Genomic DNA, 22,800 nt, shown 5'->3' on the forward strand with positions numbered 1-22,800 from the left:
TCAGTCGTCAGCTCAGCTTCAGTACAGCTCTTTCGAGCTTCCTCTGGAGTTCTTGGTGTGCATTCAATTCCCATGTGTTCCTCTTCAATCCAATTAGTGTGGACCTTCAGCAGATTCTCACTACCGACTGCATTCTTTGCTGCGCTGTGTAGTAGTACCAGTACTACGGACAACGAACGATTGAGCAAATAACCGGTCAAGTGCACGTAATAAGGTTATTGATTCTATCGGAAAGTTGGTACTAGTAATCCACACCGTGTGTGCTTAACACGCAATCAGTTTGCTAAAGAGAATCCACAGTCTAATTTTTTGTGAAGTTAACCATCTAAGTTGCACCTAATGATGTTTACTCGTCAGGTGCACCAACATGGAGTTTAAAATTGCCTGGTCGACAAAATCTGTTTTTCCCCGAAAGGAAAAGAAAAACGTCGAGTGAAAATTTACTGTGTCGACAATCGTTTCTACGCGATAATTAAAGTAAGGAAACGGATGACATATACGTTGCATACGATTAACGTAAGTACTGTACTGTAGTAGGATTATATTTTTATCAGTAAGCACCGTGTCATTAATTAATTAACGTCCTGTTCGTCACTGGCCAACTGATCACCATTACTGTCCAGTGCCTGCCATTTTTCTCATTTTGCTCATGTTTGTCAGCAACAAGGTTGATGATGGTGGGCACTATGCTTTCAGTTTTTGCCCTTCTAACAAACCTTCCGAGTCTGACTACATTGATTAATCAGACGGAACAACAAATCGAAAAAGACATACGCGAAATCAGAACAAACAGATCAAAACCAAAAGGTTCCATCCAAGCTTTTCAAAGTCACTATCTCTAACTTAAATTGCATGAAACAACTGTGGAAGACCAAACCGAACAAACTTGAAAGATCTGAATACTCGCTTGAGCTGTCCGCCTCGTTATGCAAGAACCTAAGATTGCTGAATAAATTGTGCCAGAGAAGAACACAAGTAACGAACGAACGCAAGTGTAGCGCTCGGGCCGCTCCATGAATTTGGTGCTCGTTTTGGGGTGAGAATCCATGGACTCAAATGGTTTCGGGTCGAAAAGAGTATGTCCACAACAAACTGACAACCCAAACTAAGACAAACCGTACTTTTATTTCGGCCCATTCTGACCAAACCAATACAGACAAAAAAAATACAGAAAACCCCCAAAAATCAAATTAGATCCAAACCATTAGCAGCTGTGAGATAAGGTACTCGCCGTCCCTCTTCTCCGTCAATTAATCCTTCTGACCGTAACAAAAGAACTTTGAGCATACACCCTTGCTCAACGGCCGGGCTTGATCGGCCGTACACTGCCGGCCAGCTGCGGCACGCCCGGCCGCTTCGGACCAATTGATCGGGAACCAAATACTCACTCCGTCTCATATTAAATGACGAAATACTATATGTATTTAGATGTTTTTTTATACATAGATACATCTTCATTTTGAGTAATTTTGAGTCCTTTAACATTAGACGGACGCCGGACGGAGTTACGGAAGCTTTGTTTGTACATGATACGAGCGTGCGTAATTGTTGAAGCATGTGCGCGCCATGAGCCCATGAGGAGTCCATGCCACGGCTCCAGGCACATGAAAAAGGAGTATACACAGACTAAACAGACGAGGACGCCTTTCTAGAAGCTTGTCCTTCTCCTTTTAGTATTTTCTTTTCCAGTGGGATGTTTTCAAAAATTTCGTGCTCGGTTATTGAGTTTTTCAGAAAGGGAAGTCTTTCTCGGGGGATGCTTTCAAATTTCTGTGCTCGGTTCAAAGTTTATTGAGTTTTTCAGAAAGGGGAAACCTTTTATCATGGGGTATGCTTTTAAAATTGTCATACCCGGTTTGAAGTTTACCGAGATTTTTAGAAATGGAAAATAATCCATGTGTTTGGGTGCAACCCGAACAGGGATAAAAGCCATAAATTCTTTATTGAATTTGGTATTTACTCGAGCCCAAAATTTTCAATCAAATTTAGTTAAGATATTTTTTTTTACTAAGTGCTATTATTTTGAAATATTATTTCATTAATGCATCATTATGATAATACTGTATCATTAATATTTTAATAAAATATTGATCATTGTTATTTTAATATTTAATACTATTTCGTTTTCACATATTAAATGCATGCCATGTGTCTGAGTATGATAAATATCGGAGCTGGCAAAGAATGCTTCCATTATTTAGGCAAGTTGTGAGCGGATTTATGACTTAATTTTCTTGAAGTCAACGCATAGAAGGTACTGCCTCTGTTCCATGCATAACAATGTACGTGCATGTATTTGAAAGTTCTATTTAGACCCTCAATTACACTAATAATGCATGTCCTCCTCTTTTAAATAACGAAGCATGCAGCCCCTGTAACATACTGCATGACTAGAGCAAAAAGAAAGAAATGTGTGGGATTAAGAGAGTACTGGATAGATTATTTTAGATATGCTTCCCCAATTGTACATTTGCTTATATTACTTGTAAATAGCTCTCCCATTTTATAAAAGCTTGAAGTAGGGTTTTTAACCTACTGTTTTAGCTTAAAAAAAGGACGAAAGAAAGAATACAAATATTTGTTTATAGCACACCATTCATTTTGATCCGCGTAGTTACTATTTTTCCCTTTCATTTTCGGTATTGAAGTCTATGGGGTGATTGAAACTCGGTGATCAGTTTACGGTTTTGCTATTTCTTAGACGACTGAGAAATAACTATTTCTTAGTCGATGATAACAACCTTTAATTTGATTCAATCATCGAGAGTCATGTAAGGTTAATATAGGTCCGATGGTAAGAAAATCTTGATTGGATGGCTACGATTGTCGACCGGAAAATAACTACTACCTCAGATCCTAAATTCTTGACTCAAATTTGTCCAAATATGAATGTATCTATTCTTAAAAAATGTCTACATACATGTAATATTTTGACAACAATTTAGGATCGGAAAGAGTATTTCTTAGTTGACTGAGAAATAGACACTTCCATTGGTTTATTGGTTTAACGCCGTAACATGAACTCATCTCAGGTATTTCTTTCCGGCTCCTATATAAGCAGCACACGCATCACACCCATTTTCTCCACCCATCCACTAAACCCCACACACAGAACGCAGCAAAGCAAGCAAAGCCAAAAAGGCCCGTTTGTGAGTGAGTGAGTGACTGACCGAAGGCGCCATGGCGGCGGAGAGCAACCCCGGCAGCAGCTTGCCCGTCAACCTCGGGCCTACCATCCAGCTGCCGCGTGTCCAGGTAACTACCCTCCCGTCGGTGCAAGACGTCAGTCAGGTGCCGCCTTTCGAGGTCGTCATCCAGCCGCCGCCTGTCTTCCTTGTCCTCCCGGGTAGCGTGCTGGCGGCGCCGCGTCTGGCCACCACGGCGGCGAACACGAAGGCGGCGGAGAGCAACTACTCCCGCAGCCTGCCCCTCGAGGCCGAGGCAGACATCCAGCCTCGGCCAGCCGGCCTCCAGGTCCAGGACCCAGGGCTGGGTGATGACCGGGTTATTACCATCCCGATGCCGTCTGTCGTCGTCCAGGTGCTGCCTTCCGGCGGGATCATCCCGGGTGCTGTGAACACGGAGGCGGTGACAGGCAAGAACTGATCGGCGACGGCGAACCGCGGTACTACATGCGTGTGTCTTCGACCGGCTAATCTATATTACTATTACTGTACAATAAAATGGTTTCGGACCGCACATGTATAAATGTATTGTCATGCGCACCTGATATGATATGCAATTTATTAAATAAAGGTCATGGGAGCTGCCTGAGATGAGCAACTCGATCGTATTCCTACGTACCACTGCCTTCTTGAGAATCAGGAGCTTCTTCTTGCTTTTTTTTTTTTTGAGGGGAATGGAGCTTCTTCTTGCTTGGTAAGCATTTGATTCCAGAGTAAGGGGTAAATTACAGAAAACCATCACATTAGCTGCTATGGTTTCGCATAGATACCAATTTACGTTTTAGTTGGTAAAAATCATCGGATTTACTTAACTCCTCGCTCGCTAGCGTCTAAACACGTTTCTGACAGACAGCGTGTGGCCATGGTGATGGACATGGGGAAGAAGGTGGCAGTGACGGCGATTCCGACCACGGCGGGTCGATTCCTTCGGCAAGTAGGTTCAGCGCAACGAGGCAGTTCACCTAGGCAAGGCTTCGAGGCTCTGGGAGGGCCATGGCCGCGGTGGCGCATCGGGGCGCGCACGGACGCGCGTGTGTTGCCCTGGGACGGGATCCGCGAGGAGGAGGTCCCCAGCTTGCTGCCATGGCCGCCGCGACCAGAGCTGCGCGTGGGCGAGTGGGCAGAGCCGGGAGGGGGCGAGCGGCGCGGGGGCAGCCCGTGCACGGCGCGCGGGCGGCGAGTGGCGAGCAGCCGGAGCAGCGGCTCATGGTGGCGTGGAGCTTCGGTGGGGGAAGAAGGAGAGCAAGCAGAGAAGGAGGGATAGCTTCGGGAGAGAGAGAGCAGAGAAAGTCATACACGTGCGGATCTGTTCAGTACATTGCCACGTTGGTCTGACCGGTGGACCCGTTCTGTCAGAAATGGGTTTATACGCTGGCAAACGAAAAATTAATTAAATCCGATGATATTTAGCAACTAAAACGTAAACTGAAAAAACAATAGCCGCTAATGTGGTGGTTTTCCGAAAACTGAAAACTGGGGCGCGGGGATTTGAGTTTTCTGAAACCTATGTGAACCAGCCTCTTACAAGAAGCCCAGGTTACTGTAAAAGCGGAGATTTAAGTTTACGTCTTCCACACGTGCTTACGGAAGGTTCTGTACCATTGCATCGCTGCCTGTGGACTGGAACCCATTCGCCTCGTTCTTCTCCAACGGTCTTCTCTCGCCGCTGCCGGAGAGATTCGTCGGGGCGAGCGGCGCGGCGGCGCCTTGGGTGGTTGCGCGTTATGGGGACGGATGTGCTACGACGACCCGGACCCATCCCGGCCCTGCTCGCGACTCCCGCTCAAGCGGCGCTGCTCGCCCTCGTCGTCGCCTAGGGCTTTGACGTCGCCCGCCCGCCTCTTTCCGCAGGTTCGGAAAATCTCCCTCCTCTCTTCGTTTCACGCCTTGGATCCTGGCGGGAATCGGACTGATCTGCGTTCGGCGCAGGTGGACAAGAACGTGGAGGCGGAATCGATAGAGGTCAAGAAGCTCGTCGTCTAACCCACTACGCCGAGAAGTAAGCCCAACTAACCTGCATTTATTTTCTTCCTGCCTGTAATTAGTTACGCCTGATCGGAGTAACTACGTGCCTGTGCTGAGTACGATACGGTTAGAATCACCGTTGCTTCAGGAACAGTTCCCTTTTTGTGCAATTGTGTTTCGTTCGTATCTTTGTGTCAATTTATTTCGATTGCGCTTCATGCCTTCATCAACTGGTATCCCGCATCTGGGTGCTTGTGGTTATGCGTTGAAAAGGGTTCTGTCTGCGCTGCGATGGGCTTCGAAAATCTGAAGGCAGATAAAACTGTTGCGTGTAATGAGTAATGACCTGTGAACATAACTGATGGGGGCTTCCTGCTCATTAGCATGTTTATTGATGCTTAAATTGGACCATAATATGTCAAAGTTGTCTTTATGCTGTATTTAATGGATTACGCTACTCTGGAGTTTGAATCTTGCTCAACAAAGCTTAATTTTGAATAAGCTAAATTGTTTTCTGTAATTGCCACGTGCTGCTCAAAGTGATTTCAAGTTATTCCTTGATGTTGCTACAGGCGCCAGAATGAAGCTCTCCTTTTCTATTAACAAATTCCAGAAGGATTTATCGGATATAAAACCATTGGCAAGAGCTTAGGCCCTACGCACCATGGCTGGTATCAGATTACATGCCATTGCTCCTCTTGTGCCAGTGGCTGTAAAGAAATGCGCCAAGGATCCATCGGCGTATGTTAGAAAATGTGCAGCATATGCACTTTGTAAGCTCTGCGACTTGCTTCCGGAGGAAAGCACAACTTTGGAGGAGGTTTATTTTGTGCAACCTGCTTCTCATTTTGCATTGATGCTCCACATTGTATGTATCTGAAGCCTGATAATGTTTTTGCAGGTTTTGGATGTTTTGATCAGTGACCATTCCCCTGGAGTAGTCGGAGGCTCGGAGCTGCTGCTGTTGCATTTGAAGTCAGTTTCTCCAAATTGTTTAGCATTGATATCAAAACATCCCCGCAGGCTATGTGAAACACTGCCTGATATTGAACAATAGTACTCCCTCCGGCCGGAATTACTTGTCGCAGATTTAGTACAAGTAATTCCGGCCGGAGGGAGTACCAGATTACTTTCATTGAGATCCTCTAGCGGTATGCCATAGCTAGACATGGATTCGTCAAGGATTCTGCAATGTTTGCTTTAAATTTATCTTTGGTGGCCCAGGGTGTTGTGGGTATTGTTCCTGTTGATACTATGTTCTGCACTCAACCAACCAAGAAGTGTTAGTGGGACCTGTGGCACTAGGCCAAACATCTTGTTGCTTCGATATTGCATTGAAGAACATTCAGGAGGTTTTGATAGAGAAGATGATAAGTTCAGCTCTCCATCTCTCACAACCAGTAAAAACGGTGATGTTGCAATTCTTTTGAAATGCACATCTTCTGTTTTGTGGGGCCAAAACAGTGGAGTCATACCATACTTGTAGCAGCAGGTGTTCATTGGATAATGGCTCCAGTTGAGGAAGTGAAGAGAATTGTTGGGCCAATTTTGTTTACTTTACGTTCATCTCCTGATGCAGCATATGTGATACTTCCTGGATACTTTGTCATGGTCTTGTATCCCATATTTCAACAATGAACAATTCTGGAGCAACCATGCTTATCATCACTTTATTTAGTGAAAATACTCCAACATCCTTTTGACAAACTTAACAGTATTTTATGTTGGTTTGGTATGTTTGATTAATAATTTCTAATTTTGCATCGAATTTAAGTTGTGTAATTTAATATCATACCGTGCTATTGCTGAATAACAACTTCTGAATGTCCAAGTGCTACTGGCAGGCTGGTCAACTGTGATGCCTGGCTGAACTTTCTGTCAATGTTTTAAATTCCGTAGGAAAGACATGCACATATTTAAGCTAGAAAGCAGAGCATCAAGTTACTTTTATTGCGTTTGAGAATCAAATATTGAGGCATTTCTTGCGGATATAAGAATCTAATAATTTCCCTTCACATGTTGATATGTTTACTCTGTGGCATTTCTTTTTCCCGCTTTTATTTCTTCTCGAATTGAGCAGGTTTTTGTTCTTGCAGGTGCTTGGCAACATACTGATTTTTGGCAAGATCGTTCCATTATTGTTTGCTCCGTATTATGAAGACTTCTTCATATGTGTATCAGACCCCCAAGATTAGGGCTTTGAAGCTTGAAATACTGACCACCGTCGCCTCAGAGTCATCTGTTCCAGCCATTTCTGAAGAATTTGAGGTATTTGTTTGCAACTGTGATCGACTCATGATGTGTTGTGATGTTATATTTGTTCTCACATGAATATCTTTTGTGGAACTTGTGCTTAAGGTAACAAGATCTGACATTATAATGCGTTCTCGTGAAATAATTCTGACAACCAATTTATGTACGTGGTATACATGTAATATCCTGAGGGTTTCTGCCCTCTAGCTTCTAGTATAATGCAGCAGCTTGACTTTCAAAAAGAAAACTGGGTGGGGTGGGGCCTATTGAATTACTACTGTTCCATTTAGAAACATTCAAATTTAAGTTATTTATAAACAACATGTAATTCAGTTTAATATAATCCTTGTTTCCGCATAAAAAAGGAAACTCTGCCTTCGTAAAAAAAAAAAACTCTTCTGTAGGGAAAACACATATTCCACATTTTTTTTTGACTGTAACATATTCCACATTTTTAGTATGCTTTTTTTTAAGCGAAACCTTTTTAGTATGCTTGTACACTTTTTGTGAACGCAGGCTCCAACCAAAGCCTATCATTCTACTACCTCCGTCCAACAATAAAAGACGTATTAGTTTTCCTTTGACCAATGTTTTGACCACAAATTACTCTATTAATATAAAATTATATAACATAGTTTTATATCCATTATATTCCTATTCAAAAATATTTACTTATGGTTATGATTTTGATCACATTAGTCACATATTCATGAAGTAATTTGTGGTGGACGGGGGGAGTACCAATCGTCCTTGGACCTCAGTAATTAAGTGGGTCCAGTCCGGCCCAAATGGGACAAGGGGCTCTCATTTGGCCCATCTAGCTACTTGGGCGGTGGCAGGATCCATGAGTTGCCGTAGACGAAGTGGGAGCCGGTGAATGGCCTGGCCTGCGTGTCGTCGAGCACCCTCGCCCACCCGATCCTCTGCGTCGACATCGCACCAGGCCCGCTGCACTTGTACTCCCCGTAGTACACCCCGGTCCTGCACCCAAAAGACCAAACAAGCATCGCCGCCGTTAGTCAGTGAGCTGCTGCAGGAGGACGTCGATGAGAGGACGCCCCACGTACCGTTCGGGCTTCTCGACGTTCCATCCGTCCCATCCAACCGGGATGACCTCCTTGCCCATGTCGGTAAACGAGTAGACCACCCTGGACGAGTCCCCCCAGGCCCGGCCCAGGTAGATCTGCCCCATCCCCATGATCTTGCACCTTACGAAGGAGAAGCCGCTCTCCGTCGCCTCCGCGATGCTCCGGCTCCGCTGCTGTGCTGTCAGCACCGCCACCTGCGAGGTCACCGACACCATGGTGCAGTCCACGTATAGCGACCTCCCGAAGCCGAAGATGAAGTCCACACTGCCCTTCACCACGCAGTTCTTGAAGTAGTGGAGCCCCTTGTTGTCGTACAACGTGTCCTGCCCGCCGTCAAAGGTGCAGTTGTAGAAGGCCGCCTTGGTGCCGAAGACGCGAAGCGCCACCGCCTGCCCGCCTTTGGCGCCGGGGGGTGCCAGCGGCGCGTGGTTCTTGAACACGATGCCAGAGGCCATGAAGTAGTCGGACTCGATGGCCACGGTGGCGCTCCCCAATGTGCCGATGGGCGCCCCGTCCTTGCCGCGCGTCCCCGCCGTGTCGTCCCACGTGATCACCGGCGGGTTCCTCGGGTTCCCTAGGAACGTGACAAAAGGCTTCGTCGTCGGGATCAAGAACTTCTCCCTGCAAACAGAAACATTGCCGGCTAATCATGCATTGGTTGCCTCCAATATGATAAATATACTCAATCCTGTGAATTACTTGTATGTGCCGGGCTGAATGTCAAGGATGACCCTCTGCTTGTTCTTCTCCGGGATGGCCTTAATGGCCTCGCTGATGGTCCTGAACTTGCCCTTGCCGTTGGGGCTCACCACGTACCGCACCTTGGCCGCCTCCGCTGCCGACAGGTCTGCGTCTAGCAGCTTGCCACCGTTGGCTTTTGCCTTGCTCGCGTACAGCTGCTCGGTCACGGCGTAGTGCTGCACATTTTTGGTGATGAAGTCGTCGAAGCTGCCGGCCCCTCCACCGCCGCCGGCGCTACCTGAACTTGGCTTGTTTCCGCCGCCGCCGCCATTGCCACCGATGACGAAGCTGGCTTGTTGGTGCTGGGAAGTCGCCGGCGGGAACGAAGATGCTAGAAGTAGCAGCACAAGAAAGGCAATGGCAAACGATGGAGTTTTACTCTTGTCCCCCTCCATGGTAACAGGCCTAGATAGATACAATAATTAATACGAACTTATTTCATATGTGAAAAACTACACGTATTTACTTTATTTTGTTACTTTATTGGGACATAAATTTGGGAGGGGATGACTAGTTTGGAGAGAGGCTGCATGCATTTGTATTTGTAGGTGAAGGATGGGAAATGGAAGGATGCATGCAAGGGCAGCATTTTGTTTGGTCCTCCGTCCGCTTGACGAAGGAGGACTTACCCTTGCCAGTGCTTTTTTAGTTACTAGCTGGACCGTTTTGGAAAGGAGGAGCTAACAACAATAGTAAAAACACATGAATGTTCAGATACACGTGAATGCATATTTGGTAATACATATATAAATGATTTGATTGAAATCTTATTCAGCTACGATAATTCCTATGGATTCCTCCATCGTTTGGATCATTCCAAACATTTGATCAAACGTCATGTTTCCGTCAGTCACTTTGTCTTTTCATTAAGTAAAGCTTCATCACTTCATCATTTTTTGGGGAAACCTCATCACACTTGCATCCGAGCAGTTCAATGCACCATTTTTTTAAGTATCTTTGACAAGTCTCTTTACTATCTCTTCTCTTTGCGTTTCTAACTAAGGCCCATCTTGGAACAAGTAACTTGCTTTCTGTAATTAAAGCCCATCATGGAACAAAGGAAAAACATAGATTTTGAGGATGGATTTTCTGTGGTAAAATCGTATGAGAAACAGAGGAAGTAAGAACAAAAAACATCTGGTGGAATTTTGGAACAAAACAAATATGGCGAACTATGAATTTTCTATTCTCTAAGTCTGCAGTTTCTTAAAAAATATATCATGTTTTGTCTTCCAAAAAGCACTTCGGAGCCATCTCTGGAGCACATGAAAATTAGAGGATTGCAATCGCCTGCTGACGAGTACTTAATTAAGCAATTATGTACCGGATAGTAGTACTGTACTCCTATCGTAGTGGTAATCTCTTTGACGGTTGACCGTGGCAGCCGGCTGGGAAGGGTCCCTGCTGTCCAGCCGTGATGTGCGGGCCTCCGGTGACCACTTCGTGGAGACGATCGCTTTCGCAGGTTTTCAGTTCAAGCCACGTGCTGTGCTTTTCACGGGCTTCAGAACGTTCTTGTGGACCAATCAGCCACCACTCACCAAAAGCAAGCGGTTTCTAGCGTTGGATCCTACCTCTCCAAAAGTAGTCACAAGCTTTTCTCTCTTTTTCATCCAGCGAGAGAATAGTAATTACTCTGTTTCTTTTACTCGTACATATATTTGGTTTCTCAAAATGCTCTTCTGTTTTATTATCTATATTTAGGCTCACATAGCCTAGTTAATCTTCTCCGTAAATATGCACAGCAAAGCTATCTAATTGGCCATTGGATAATAGCAGGTGATTAAAAACCACGAAAGGTGCAACAAGTTCAAAACTACTCGTCATATAGATATAGATACAACATGCATGTTATCTACTGTGTCACGTGATTTCATATCCAAATTTGATCACGAATTGAAGAAACAAAAATAACAAATTTATTTAGGAATTACCCTTGTACTCGTGATTTCATCATGCAATGGAATAGGGGCGTCCTATATTTTTCTATTTTTATTTATGAATAGTAGGAAATACAAAATTGATTGAGGGGGGAAATTCGGTCTGTTAGTTATCATAGTCGAGTTTGAATTTTAAATTTCATGTCATGTGGATACATGTTGCATCTATGTACATGATGGTTTTTTCTCAGAATTTTTATTTTAGACATGGAAATCCGGGAGTATCCTGGGTGGGAGCTAGGTGGGAGAAAATATCCGGTAGCACCCAATACTTCCTCAACTTGGTCGAGCCATGATTTTTTTTTTCCTTCCGAAATGGAAAGCCTTAAATTTTTGTACTCCATAACGAGGATAGATTCATGTCCAAGTTGTCCAGTTAATGATGGCATGCACAAATGGACTGCCATGTAGCTACATATATCTCTTTATGGGAAACACGAGCAACATCAACAAAAAAAGCAGAGGGAGATGTAAACCTCAACTGGGTTAGATCACTGGATGGGGCTGAAGCAGGATCACGTGGGGCCTTCCCCCATTATTACTCTAGGATGAGAGCACTATATTGCATTCTGATGTGACATATATATGCAAAGCTCCATAATTCTGTAGACGCATTAATTAGCTTTCATGTTTAACGCATTTCACATATATTCATGTGAGTTCCTGCTTTTATCCACGAAAAGTAGCTAGTCCTTGATGATCTATATATATTATTTTTTAGGAGAGCTATATATACATATATTTTGACTTATCACTGTATGATATGCGAGCTGGTTAGATGCATGTAGCGAAGGGTTACATGATAGCGCTTCTATGCAGTGGATGGAAAGGAACCTAAATCAACTCCCTTCTTTCTTTTTTATTCAAAAGACACAAAAACACAGTACAAAGAGATTTGACTCTCAGATGCAGCAGACTAAGCAGCTACTGTTCCGACACGTGCCTGACCCTATCTTGATTAAAACCGAAAACCCTACGCCAGAAATCAACCAGAATTACGCAAACCAAGCACGGATACAATATTATGCAGTTCATAGACATTGTCACACAATATATATACTGCAAGAGAGAATTTAGTTATATATATGTGCCATTTGCAAAGAGCTCAATTCTGTCTATATTGATGACAAAGGGTTTATATATTCTTGAGTTTCTTATATATATGTGCCATTTCTTTACTCTTCCCAGTTAGTAGAGAATAGAGATATGTGTTAAACCGCGAGAAAGATGTCAGTTTTTCAAATATACTGAAAGTACTCCAACCTAAATGTATCAACTAGTATATATAGAAAGACTTTCTCTTTTTTGAGAAAAAAAATACTACATATAGAAAGACAAATATACTCCCTCCAACCTAAATGTATATAAACATAAGATTTCTTCCCAATTATTAGATTTTTATATAAGCTTGGTCAAACTTTAAGAAAATTAATTTAATTAGACAGAAAATTAAACTTTAAGAAATTCGACTTAGGGCGGAGTAGAGCATCTTATAGTTAGGAACGGAAGTAGTAGCAAATAGCTAGCCTTTCAAAAAGAAGAAAAAGCAAATAACAGCTAGTGCAAAGCAAACGGGTTTTAACAACCCTTTGGCTATAGCCTATATGCCTTAACTATTGCAAACGGCTTACCAGGAAGCACCATTTGCTTTCCGTTTTCGTACCGCGCTTGCTTTTTGCAACATCAGGCAATTGTGCAAACGGCCGAAATTACACTCGCGTCACAGATGATGGTATCTTAGATAAGCTAGGCAAACAGCTGGTTCTTTAAGCGACCGATCGTTTGCAGTTGCATTACAAATTAAGCACACACAGCGCTCCATAAAAGTACAATTTGTTTTTGTTTTTTGCTTGTAAAGTACAATTTGTTGCATGTCCATGTTGTGCCTTCGTGCTAGCTAGCCAGCTGGCTGCTAGCCGCGTCCGTGTGTGTCATCAGAAATTTGATTAAAGTTGATCGGTTATTATCCTAGTCCTCGACAGAAGTACTTTCTTGGTCCAGTATGAAGTATCTGGACAAAGTTGTGACACTTAATACCGGACGAATTAAATACTGCAGTACAGTTCAACACCAAGATTGTATTACTCCCTTCGGCTGGAATTAATTACTTGTCGAAATATTACATGTATCTAGATACTTTTTACACATAGATACATCCGTATTTGGGCAAATTTGAGAGAAGTAATACCGGTCGGAGAGAGTAGTATATATATGTTGTGTGACGTCAGCTAGGGTTTATTTGTGGCATCACTAAACCCCGTCTTTCCTTTGCGTCGTGGCCGTGCGCCCATCCGACGTGCCCTTTCCAGCAATTCCAAAGCGGGACACCATCTACTAGATCTCCCTCTCAATCATTAATTTATCTATCGATATATATCTAGCTCGCTTTGGAGAAATGCAACAAGGCTAAGCATCTCCGTTTGACATGTCCTTATCTGGTTTTAAATTTTGCGTGTGTAGATCACCAGGCCGGCCGGTTTGATGAGAGAGAAAAGGTGACGGGGGCTAGCTGGCCGGCCGGTGCATGTCGTTTCACGTGGCACGGCCGGCCGGCGGTGGCTCTAAAACGAGCTTTAGAGGGAGGGACTTTAACTGGAACACGCACGTAATTAAGGCCAAAAGGTAGCTTGCTTCCTAGCCGACTTTAGCTTAGCTCTTTCTGTTCCAAAATACACCGATCTCATATAGATTTGTAAATTTGGTGCCTGACCATTTATATATATTGGGTTAATAATAAATGGACGTGAGTAGTTATTGGCTGAGTGCGGGTACCAAGAAAAAATGAGATGTACTGTGGAACAAAGAAGAAAAATCTATACACGTTGTATTGTTTTTTGACGGGCTATACACGTTGTATTGTGGAATGGAGTGAGTATATCGTATGTGCATGTCCTTTGGGATCTTCGTTGCCAATGCTATGCAGGCCGGTATACGTTTCTTCTTTGAGATAGATGGTTGCACCAACCAATTGGTTAATTAACCATCTATATATGGAGTACGTGTCAATTAACCAACTATCGATCTAGAGATGGTGTGTTTGTTGTGACGGCCGGTCGACGATGAGACAGAGATGGCTGGTTAATTTGGAGTGCTACCCCATATGTTTAGCTCACATGCGTGCAAGCCATGGGGCATCTTTTCACTCAGCAACTGATTACCGAATTTGTTTGAGATGGGAAATAGGACAAGTATGAAAAAGCTATAAATAAAAGACACTCGATTTATATGCTACGGGAGTGAACGGATCTTTGGCACCTGATGCGCCCACTGTGGGAAAAAATTGCGAAGGAGGAAGAAGGTGGTATACATGGGAGAAAGAAGTTGCTCAAGAAAGAAAGGGGATGGAGCTAGCTGATAGGTAGTGACCTTGATGATGATTGGCGATGAGAGAAGTGGTTAACCGATCTCCGGGCAGGTAATAAGGTGACCCTGCCTGCCTAGAAAATTCTTTAGTTATTGGGGCACGGGCAGGGGAGACGAAGCGAGGTGAGGAAGAGGAAGAAGCTAGAGAGGGAAGCGGAGAACCTAGCTAAGGCCGCTAAGTGGACAACAACGGGGAAGGAGGAAGCCGGGGCAATGCCAGGATTTGGTCAAATATATGGGGCCAATATAGAGATCAAACATGTGTTTTGTTGAGGTTAGAGGGGTGAAATGCTCTAGATTTGCTTAACACAAGGACTACATGTTGGACAATTAATACAACAAGCATGACGGCCGTGCCATAGCATCATGGTATTATAAAATTTAGGTAAGAGGAACAAGGTGAAGTAGTTTCTCGATTATGTAACGTATACACAATTTCCTAGCTCGTGTGGCAGATAACTATATATTTGTTGGACAACGGGATTTGCAAAAGGAGGTAGACTCATGGATCTTTACACGTGTCCTGCCACATTTGATTTGCAACCTTGAATTTTTTGCTCATTGGAAAAAGTTTCAGTATTGCATAAACAATAAATGCAATGCACAATTACTAATAGTATTGTGATATACTCCCTCCGTCCCAAAATAAGTGATTCCACGTCACTTATTTTGGGACGGAGGGAGTAATAATTAATCTCCTTCAATTATTCGTGAAAACTATTAACTCAATAAAATTTTCTAGTGGTCAAAGCGGCAACAAGGATTAGCCAACAAGTCAAGCATCAGGAACGAAAAGTAGAAGAATGACATACATGTAAATCCACATGATGGAGGCAATGCGAGAAATTTGGTCCACCATGAAGTCATGAACCACCTTCCCCCCCCCCCCCCCCAGTCCACAATGGACTCATGGACCTAATTTTATCATCATTTCCTCACTTTCCTTCTCCCTCAAGGATGTAATGCTCAAATGATGGAAGATTGGGAAGCTCCTCTCCGTAGAGTTGAAAATGGAGCATGTATATTCTTTCCCTGTTCACTACTAGGGAATTGGTCATCATTGGCGGTGGACAGGCCCGCCACTAAGCCTGCGCCACTGGTGCTAAAGACCACCAGTGGCCGGTGTGACCACCGCCACTGGTCTTGTCCCGGCACCAGTGGCCGGTCCTCGCACCGCCACTGGAGGTCCGTAGGAAGCTACCCAAACGGCACCAGCGGCCATGAGCAGACCCGCCACTGGTGGTCTCCCAGTTCCGCGAGAAAAACATAAATAGAGAGGAAATGTTGACCAAAAAAATTTGCTTCCGAAAAAAAAGAAACAATACATCATTTTCTGTGTGGATTTTTTTTAATCTTGCTAGGTAGCCTAGTCTAGTTCAACCCAACCCAATGCATCCACATTAACCCCATGGAAAACCTCAATACCTCTCCCCACCCCTTGCCATCCCACATCCTCCATGCCACCACCCTCGTGTCATGCCGATGCACCGACAAACATGCGCCTCTTGACCTGCCCGGAAGAAACATATATAAATAATTCACACAATCAACCATAATAATGAATTTCATAGAATAATTCATCTCATAAACAATGATCCACCATCAAAGTTACATAATGTTGATTGTAATCATCGAAGATAGCTCATACGATCTATAATCATCAACACCTGGAGATATAGATTACAAGCAACTATCACAAACTCATATATAGTCCAAGGGGTGAACTCCGTACTCAAGAAGGAACAAGGGAGGAGGTCGATGAAGGTGGTGTAGCCATTGGCAATGATTCTGGCAATGGTACCCCCTCCAATCTCTCCTCTGGCGATCTATGATTTTATCGATCTCTCATTTTTATTTTCTTTTTCTCCTCTAATTTTCCTCTCAGCGTGATAGAACATCCAAAATAAATAAGGCATTCTGTGATGTGCAACTCCTAATTTCACCATTTGAGAGCCATTTTGGCTTGTTAATCATGCAAAACAATGATTAGGCATGTGGCAGGCTGAAGTAGGACTTGTTTGCACATGTTAGGAGCTAAGGGGGCTGAATGCAAAGCTTTCTATTTAGGCCTCTCCCTTTCCTCAAAAATAGACAGAGAGTTGAGTCTTCTGTGTTCTTGAGAGCTCTAGGGTTAGGGTGAGAGGAGAGTCATTTGATCCACCAAATCCACCTAAGCCATGTGGTAGGCCGAAGTAGGACTTGTTTGCACATGTTAGGAAGCTGAGGGGGCTGAATGCAAAGTTTTCTATTTAGGCCTCTCCCCTTGCTCGAAAATAGACAGAGAGTTGAGTCTTCTGTGTTCTTAAGAGCTCTAGGGTTAGGGTGAGAGGAGAGACATTTGATCCACCAAATCCACCTAAGGCATGTGGTAGGCTGAAGTATAGGACTTGTTTGCACATGTTAGGAAGCTGAATGGGCTGAATGCAAAGCTTTCTATTTAGGCCTCTTCCCTTGCTTGAAAATAGACAGAGAGTTGAGTCTTCTGTGTTCTTGAGAGCTGTAGGGTGTTCTTGAGAGCTCTAGGGTTAGGGAGAGGCATTTGATCCACCAAATCCACCTAAATTTGTGAGAGATTGTTGGGAATTTGGAGCCTCCCTTGTTGGCTTTCACCTTGTACTTTTCATCTCCATAGTGAAGTCCGTGCTTGCTGCTGCCCGTGGTTTTTCCTCGCAAGGGGTTTCCACGTAAATCTCCGTGTCTCCCCTTAATTTTGTGTTTCCCTTGGTATATTTGTTGGTGGGCATCATCTCTACTTGCTATTGACATCTATTGCTCAAGTTTGGTGTCATTTGGTTGAGTTGACACTTGAGGCAAGGCATACTTATATGGATGATTCTATTGAGTTATTGATGTTCTAGTAAGCTATCCTTGCAGTTGTTAATCTTGTGTGTAGGTTTGAGAACTCGGTGTTTGCAGATTTGATATAGCGGTTTAGATTTGTTCTATGCACACAAGGTGTTTGTTGAAATGCTTGTGAGGAGCAGCTTGTTGTTTTGAAATCTTCTGCTGCTCCTCTGTGCTCACACATTCCAATCTAGGGTTGGAGGACTGCTCGATCGAAAGGCATCCACCATAGCCAAACGTAGGCCCAATTAGAACCACCTCCTGTCGACCATTCCGCTAGCCTCCATGATTTTCTTCCATGTCACGTAATTTTTCATTGCTTTGGAAGATTCCTGAAATATCATAAAAAAAATATATAGGAAAATCTTCCTTCCGGCAACTATGAGTGGTTTAGACCAAAAAATATTAAAAAATGATAAATAACACCAACTATATGCATTAAACTTTAAAAGTATAGGACGTCTTTTTGGTACTACCGGATGTAATTACTCCCCTTTTTTCCACCTTGAGATACCACTTATCGAATTGGGTACAAGGTACTGGATTAGCTCCGTTAACCCGTGCCAGTGCGTGGTATCCGGTGGGGATGGATAAGCTCTGGTTTTTAGGGAGGTTAGCTAGAACCTGAACGTAACACCGCTAATGTAGCAGCATCGTTGGGTTAGTTGCATGTACTTGTGTATATAAAGGCATCTGCTGTGAAGGGTGGGTGGGTGGGCTTGGTACGTAGCCATGAAATTCCTAGAAGCTAGCCATCATCTATATATGGTCAATTTGTCAGTATTAGGATTCGCTTGGCACCCCATAATACTTTCAAACCTTCTAGTGCATTTAACTCCTGGAGGGTAACAGCTAGAGCGCGCGATAAAAGAAAATTGAATAGGGGAAAAAACCCCACCTCGACTAGTTTGGAGAAAAAAAAAGCAGACGCCTGTGCATTAGCAAAAGCGTACATTCAAACCTTCTGTGCATTTTAATCTTGGAAGGTGACATTAAGTAGGTCCGACCGTGTGACCAGCTCGTGACATCAAATTTGACCAAATTGCTGGCCTAGCTACTACTGTAACAGCTAGAGCCCGCGTGACAAAAGAAAATTTGAATAGGGCCGGAGTGGACTTGCACCTAAATTATAAAATCAAAATTTAATTTTGCTCCTCATCCACGCGCGCTGTGCAGGGAGTCGATGGTGACAAGAGCTAGTCGGCCATGGCCAATAGTAAGATGCCATTTTAGTTCTTCCACAATGGATCGCTGCCACCTGTAAGGCCGTACGTCGTCCCTCTTCTCGATCCTGGCCGTCCACATTTATCTCTCTCTCTCCCCTTCTCATAATTCCCCACGTGCGTATTCCCTCTCCCCTAATACTTTTCAAACTCTCTTCATTTCCAACAACGCTATAAAAGGACTCCAGTTCTTCACATCCCTCTCCCATCTTCAATCTCCCTTCCTCTCGCTCTCTCCCGGACTAAGGAGAAGAAAAGGAGCAAATCTAAGAATATCGATGGCGTCATCGCCGTCGTCGCAGAGGATCAGCAGCACCGTGGCGGAGGCGGAGGTGCGGCGCGGGCCGTGGACGGTGGACGAGGACCTGACGCTGGTGAACTACATCGCGGAGCACGGCGAGGGGCGCTGGAACTGCCTGGCCCGGGGCGCCGGGCTGAAGCGCACTGGGAAGAGCTGCCGGCTCCGGTGGCTCAACTACCTCCGCCCCGACGTCAAGCGCGGCAACTTCACCGCCGACGAGCAGCTTCTCATCCTCGACCTCCACTCCCGTTGGGGCAACAGGTATGTACCCTAAATTCCTTCATTTAACAAGCAAATTCTATAGATGCATGCATAGTACACAAGTGGCTGGCTAGCTCCAAGTCTTAAGCTAGTCCAAGTCCAACCTAGCTGAGCTGAGCCGAGTTAGCTAGATGTGGACTGCAGGATTGCACGTACGTCAAATCGAATTGAGATGGCTAGCTTTAGCTCGATTGGATCGATCGATGGTAAGCTTCAGATTGCACAAGTATAGTCCATACTCTTATCTAATTAAAGGGGAATACGATGGATCGATCGATGCCATATATATGTATGGGATGATAGATAGATAGATCTAGCATGTGGCCACTTGCACACACACATGCATATGCCATATGCCTTTCTCTATCACTTGACACAACGGCGCAGGAAAGCAGCACGTCTCCTCTTCTCTCTGTCCATCGCTAGATTTGGAGTGCCTAGCCAGCTATCTTTAATGACGCGTCATCTGGCATTGTGATGGGTTTTTGACAAGACAAACAATTACTTATTCTACTTCGTTGATGCTAACAATTACTCCATGATGATCTTTTTACATGACAAGCCCAAGGATCGTAATTACTTGAATTATAAATGTCCTGATAACTAACTAGCTAGGTAGATTCCACAACTAAATGGTACTCCCTCCGATCCATAAAAAGGTGATGGCCACTTAGTTCAAAATTTATACTAACTTAGTATAAAATGGGCGACACTTTTTATGAATCGGAGGGAATATGTTTGTAATCTGTTGATTTATTTATGCATCATGCATGGGTGTTTTGCCGTAATTGCATTTTGCCCACCCTTATTATTTGGCCCTTTTGCACACATGAAGGTGGTCCAAGATAGCCCAGCATCTGCCGGGGAGGACGGACAACGAGATCAAGAACTATTGGAGGACCAGGGTGCAGAAGCACGCCAAGCAGCTCAACTGCGATGCCAACAGCAGCAAGTTCAAGGACGCCATGAGGTACCTATGGATGCCCCGCCTTGCCGACCACCACCGTCTCCACCACCAAGCTAGCGACCATGCCGCCATGCCGGCCGGGCAGCAGCCAATGGGCGGCTATATGGAGAGCTCTGGAGGAATGGCGACATCATCCTCGGGCTCATTCGCATCGGAGTCATATGATGGGGGGTTCTACTCGGGCTCATTCGCATCGGAGTCATATGATGGGGGGTTCTACTCAAACGCTTGCCTAGGCGAGACGATGCTGAATGATGATGGGAACTGCTGGATCCAGGAGGCAGGGTTTTGCGCCGAGGCAGCAACGGATTGTCAGTTTCAGGACACTGAGTTATCTGGATGGGTGCAAGGCTTCTCGGAGGGCCTCGCCGAGGACTTTTGGAGTTTGGACGACGTTTGGAAGATGCAATGACATGATGCATGCCTTCTTTAATTTATGTTCTAAAAGGGGGCTAGCTAGATGCATATACGTACGACGGTTTTATTGGGGCCGTGTTGAGATCGATATATAACTTGTATATTGAAGAAATTAAAGCTAGAGTTAGTTTTTATTCTAACTTCGGAAGTCACTATATATATGGAGAGAAGTGACTCAAGTTCTTTTCTTCTACCTTTTCAACTTTTCTTTTGTGGGATATGATGTTCATAATTTTTTTTCCTCGTAAGGACTGATCTCTCTTTTGGATATTGAAAAGAGGGAGAACTATAGGCATGTGCCGCCTTTGTTCAATGAATGTACAAGTGCTTACATATGCATGATTGGATAGAGTTGAACTTTTGTTCACTTGTATTTATGTGTTCAATTGTGTCGTCCTCTCAACAGCTTTATCTCAAGTGTCCTTTTCACACAACTATACAGTAAGTAATTAATTAAGATGCATGCTACCGTGTTATTATATGTGGGGATCAGTTCACACGATCTCCCTTAACTATGAGTAATAATTTTATTCCCTAAAAAAACTATTAATTTTATCTTAAAAAAAGAGATCTAACTCTTTGCGTACTCCAATATTCCCAGAAAAGAAAGGAGTACTAGTAGCAACACACCACAAAAGCTAGGGGGAGAAAATTCCATTTACATTTGACACGCTTTCTATCTCAAAAGAGGAAAGGGTCGAAGCCAGAAAGAAAGATGAGCTACTACACAACCTTTGTCTTCGGATCGATCATACGCACCACAATGACTCACAAGTCACAACAACAAATACACCGCATCTATCAATCAATCTATCCATGACTATCTATCTAGCTTGTACTTGCAAGCTCCCGATAGATTCTCCAAATCATTTGTCCAATCCCCACTAGGTTATTCCCAGCACCCACGTGGAGAAATCCCCAGCCGTCGCTTTAAATACCTCGCCAGTCAGCTTGACGTCTCTTGCCGGTTTGCACAAGGCACCGGGGCATGTGCAGCTAGAGCTAGCTTGGATGCAACAAAAGAAATGGCTTTCTTGCTTGCAAAGTTGCAATCTTTTTGCTGCTATCTCTCGTACCGTCGTGGTACGTCTCATATCTCTCTCATGCCGCATACGCGGCGTCCATATCGACGGATTGGGAAGCAATAAAGCCCGCTTTTCTATCGTGCGCTAGCCAAGACGCTTAATGGCATGTTTGGATGCATTCATATATATCAAGTGCTATAGCTAGCTAACGGCAACCCATATGCTACCATATGGCAGCTAGCTGAGCTGGATGGATGGAGTTGAGTTGATAGATCAATGGAGGCGTGTGGTGGATGGATGGATGCTTCCACTTATAATTTGCTTGTTTGATACATGGACGGTTGTGGTTATTAGCTAGGGGTATATATGTACATACCTACGTCATGCTCCCCTTTCCGTACGTGTGTTTCCGAGTATCACATAGCATCGACACCTACGTTAATGAGTCGATCCAATAATCGATCGACACGGCATATGAATTCATAATGTACATGTAAGTACTGTCAAACATTCGTATTTTATTACGCATCTACACTATGATATTTTGTCTTTTGTATGCCTGTAAATTTTCATCGAAAAATATATAAAATTGTGACCTACCAAAAATAGAAATCCAATGCTCCAAATCAATTAATTTCTAAAGCAGTAAATTTGTCTTCCTACACATGACATAAATAATATTTTTCCTTGAAAATTTACATGCATGATATTAAATAATTTAAATTCTTGTGTCATTCCAAATGTTTTTTTATCGAGGAGAACATGGTTCTGGGCTTCATTTTGAATTTCCGATAAAAATACGAAAATAATTTCTAGTTCAAACTCATCATATTTTTTCCCATTAATTTATGAGGACATGTCAATACAAACTCATCTTATTTTTTTCATTAATATCCAAATGTTTTTTTATCGAGGATTTGTGTTGAACTTCTTTTATATTCAAAGAATAGTTCTTTCTACATCAAGCACATGCTCACGGGTTACATCACTATCACACTTTTCTTTAAACACCAATTACGACGCAAACGCGCGCGCTGAAGACCAGAATCACGATTTCTTGAGATTGACGAATTAAGTCACTATTGGCATCTTGCCATCGAGGTGCACATCAATTACCAATAAAAGATAATCCACCTTTATGACACACACAAGATGTCAAACCTGCTTCAATTAAGCATCCAACCAATGGTTGGTTCTCGTCATGCATGTTGTTACACTCGAACAATA

The 22,800-nt window shown here is 43.8% G+C and overlaps 2 protein-coding genes across 2 annotated transcripts; one reads left to right on the plus strand and one right to left on the minus strand.

The window, feature by feature from the left end:
- Window positions 1-7,731: 7,731 nt before the first annotated feature.
- Window positions 7,732-10,260, minus strand: LOC100825667 (putative pectinesterase 63). Its single transcript, XM_003579253.3, has 3 exons — window positions 9,191-10,260; window positions 8,471-9,112; window positions 7,732-8,384 (listed from the first exon to the last, which is right to left on the minus strand). The coding sequence occupies exons 1-3, from the start codon at window positions 9,625-9,627 to the stop codon at window positions 8,225-8,227; spliced, it is 1,239 nt and encodes a 412-aa protein (XP_003579301.1). The 5' UTR covers window positions 9,628-10,260; the 3' UTR covers window positions 7,732-8,224.
- An 8,526-nt stretch (window positions 10,261-18,786) lies between these two features.
- On the plus strand, window positions 18,787-20,923 carry LOC100825980 (transcription factor JAMYB). The gene is made up of 2 exons (XM_003579254.4): window positions 18,787-19,164; window positions 20,000-20,923. The coding sequence occupies exons 1-2, from the start codon at window positions 18,881-18,883 to the stop codon at window positions 20,541-20,543; spliced, it is 828 nt and encodes a 275-aa protein (XP_003579302.1). The 5' UTR covers window positions 18,787-18,880; the 3' UTR covers window positions 20,544-20,923.
- The last annotated feature ends 1,877 nt before the right edge of the window (window positions 20,924-22,800 follow it).

This window comes from Brachypodium distachyon, chromosome 4, assembly GCF_000005505.3.
Source record: "Brachypodium distachyon strain Bd21 chromosome 4, Brachypodium_distachyon_v3.0, whole genome shotgun sequence".
Taxonomy (NCBI): Eukaryota; Viridiplantae; Streptophyta; class Magnoliopsida; order Poales; family Poaceae; genus Brachypodium; species Brachypodium distachyon.